Raw genomic sequence first — 2,256 nt, forward strand, 5'->3', positions numbered from 1 at the left:
ACGTTGCAGGCTGTTCAGATATAAGCTACTAATAACAGTTTGTTTTCCTTCAATGAACAAAAAAAAAAAAATATTTTCATGTTTGCTTTAACACAAGAATGGATGTTTACGCTGACATTCAAGATTATGTACGCGTTTGAACATATTTGTGTAAACACAAGGTTATTTATATGAATATTTCCATCATCATCATTCATCGTGCTATAGAGTGATGTTGAAACTATTGAAACGTCGAGAAAACAGCCAGAATAAACTTTAATTTGATAATGCAGTGGGCCTATATGATTGCCTATGAGATGATTCAAGAAACTATGATTGGGATGGATGTGATTCACTTTTGCATTCGCGCTCAAGAAAATAACCCGGTGAAGCTTGAACAGTATTTCTATTCCCGTTTACAATATGGGGGTTGTTTATAAGTCCCCCTCACCCCTCACCATTAACGTACATGGTGATAAACTCGTCCTATCCTCCGGTATAAGGAATGTTCTATTTACCTTATTCTCTGTTATCAAAGGAAGTGAAACATATGTTTTGTCGAAAAATGAAATAAACTTTGAATGAGTATAATTTTATATTGAATGAATTGAATTGAATGTCATCCTCGTGAGTTTGAGCGAAGGACCAGGCCACATCTATTTGGCACGTATCATGGCATTGTGCGAGTACGAACCATAATATAAACAGCACACTTGATGTCAAGGAGTGTTATTGGACGAATTCGCAGGTTGACTGACAACTGTCCCATGCGGCTCCATGCTTATACGGTTGCCCTGGTTACAGCGCGCGAAGCAAATATTTTTGAATTCCATCTGGAAGTGTTCATACTTGAATGCGTATATCACAGGGTTGACGCACATGTTGCATAGTACTAGCCCCTTGACTACGTCGTGCGTGGTGCTGTTAAAGTCATAATCATAGCCCATGTTGTAGGCGAGATAAGTGAGTTCTGTAGGCGTCCAGCAGACGATGTAGCTCACAAAAACTATGCATAACGTCGTTGTGACGTTTCGCTTTGCGCGCTGGAATGCGTTCACCTGTACCTTTCCATGACTCTTTGTGCGCCTGCGCAGCATGAATATGATGCTAATGTACGCAAAACTCATGATGATGATCGGGAAGAGATACTCCAGCATAAACAGCAGACAACCCATGAAGATTTGGACCCCACGGTTTGGCCAGTGGGGGTAGCAGGCACGTTCGGGCGAATAGATAAAGACAAGAGGCCAATACAGTTGATAGAGGGCGCCATACACCCAGACACACACCATGCAAAACTTCGCGCGTCGAACGGTGAAGAAGTTCCTGTGTTTGACAGGGTGGCACGTAGCGAAGTACCTCTCCAGCGACAAAACGACAAGGTTTGCCGTGGACGCTACGTAGAGAGCCCACAGCGGATACTCGGAGTCCCACATCCTGCAGAAGAACTCCGCGAGACCCCGATTCCCCACGCTATTCGACTCGGAGATTCCCGGGGCGGCATAGTGGATGAGAATGAAAAGGACCGAGTCCAGAAGGTCGATCAAGGACTGATTCAAAATCAGGTGGTTTGTGATCGACTGAAACTGCTGACGCTTGGCGATAAATACAAAGCAAACGATGCTATTTCCAACCAGCCCTAATAGTCCGATGAAGGCGTAGAAGATCTGGAGATACAGGTCGTTCAGCGCGGCTCCCCCGCCACCTCCGAGCTGTTCAGGGGGAAGTGTTACCGTGGGCACGCTGGTGTTGTTGCTCTGTTCCACATCAGGCATCTTGGTGGTTTGTGTTTTCCTTGTTGCTGTTTAGATCGACGAGGAAATGGGAGTGTAGTTTGACGGCCGCATTAGTCCATCATCCTAGCATGGGGAAGAGTAAACAACATAAAGAATATGAGTGGATCCTTCGGCAAGAACATGTAAAATTAGAGTCTTCATCTGCGAACACTATCATATCCCCCCAAAAAATGATAGGAACGTGAAACATGAATGAAGGCCAAGATCAAAGCCATAATAGCCTGACTATCAAACTATTTGAGTGTCACGTTTCCTGTCAATGGGTTTGTGTGTGGGATCTGTGCACATTTGATTCACTGAAACAGAAAGGGTTAATGCAGTTGATATTTCGTTAATAAATTTCCGTCATCTGCGATAACCGTATTCAGCTATGATTTCTGTCTTTTTTTCTCAGCTCCTTTCTTTGAGCTGCTTGTGCGTGTTTAATTTTGATTTCGATTCTTTTTTCTTTTAAAGATATTCCATCACGATTCTGTCATGA

At 43.5% G+C, this 2,256-nt stretch overlaps 1 protein-coding gene across 1 annotated transcript; it reads right to left on the minus strand.

The window, feature by feature from the left end:
• Positions 1–698: 698 nt before the first annotated feature.
• Positions 699–1,754, minus strand: LOC140236320 (galanin receptor 2b-like). Its single transcript, XM_072316273.1, has one exon. It carries the CDS (start codon positions 1,752–1,754, stop codon positions 699–701), a length of 1,056 nt encoding a protein of 351 aa, XP_072172374.1.
• Positions 1,755–2,256: the final 502 nt, after the last annotated feature.

This window comes from Diadema setosum, chromosome 12 (assembly GCF_964275005.1).
Source record: "Diadema setosum chromosome 12, eeDiaSeto1, whole genome shotgun sequence".
Classification (NCBI taxonomy): domain Eukaryota; kingdom Metazoa; phylum Echinodermata; class Echinoidea; order Diadematoida; family Diadematidae; genus Diadema; species Diadema setosum.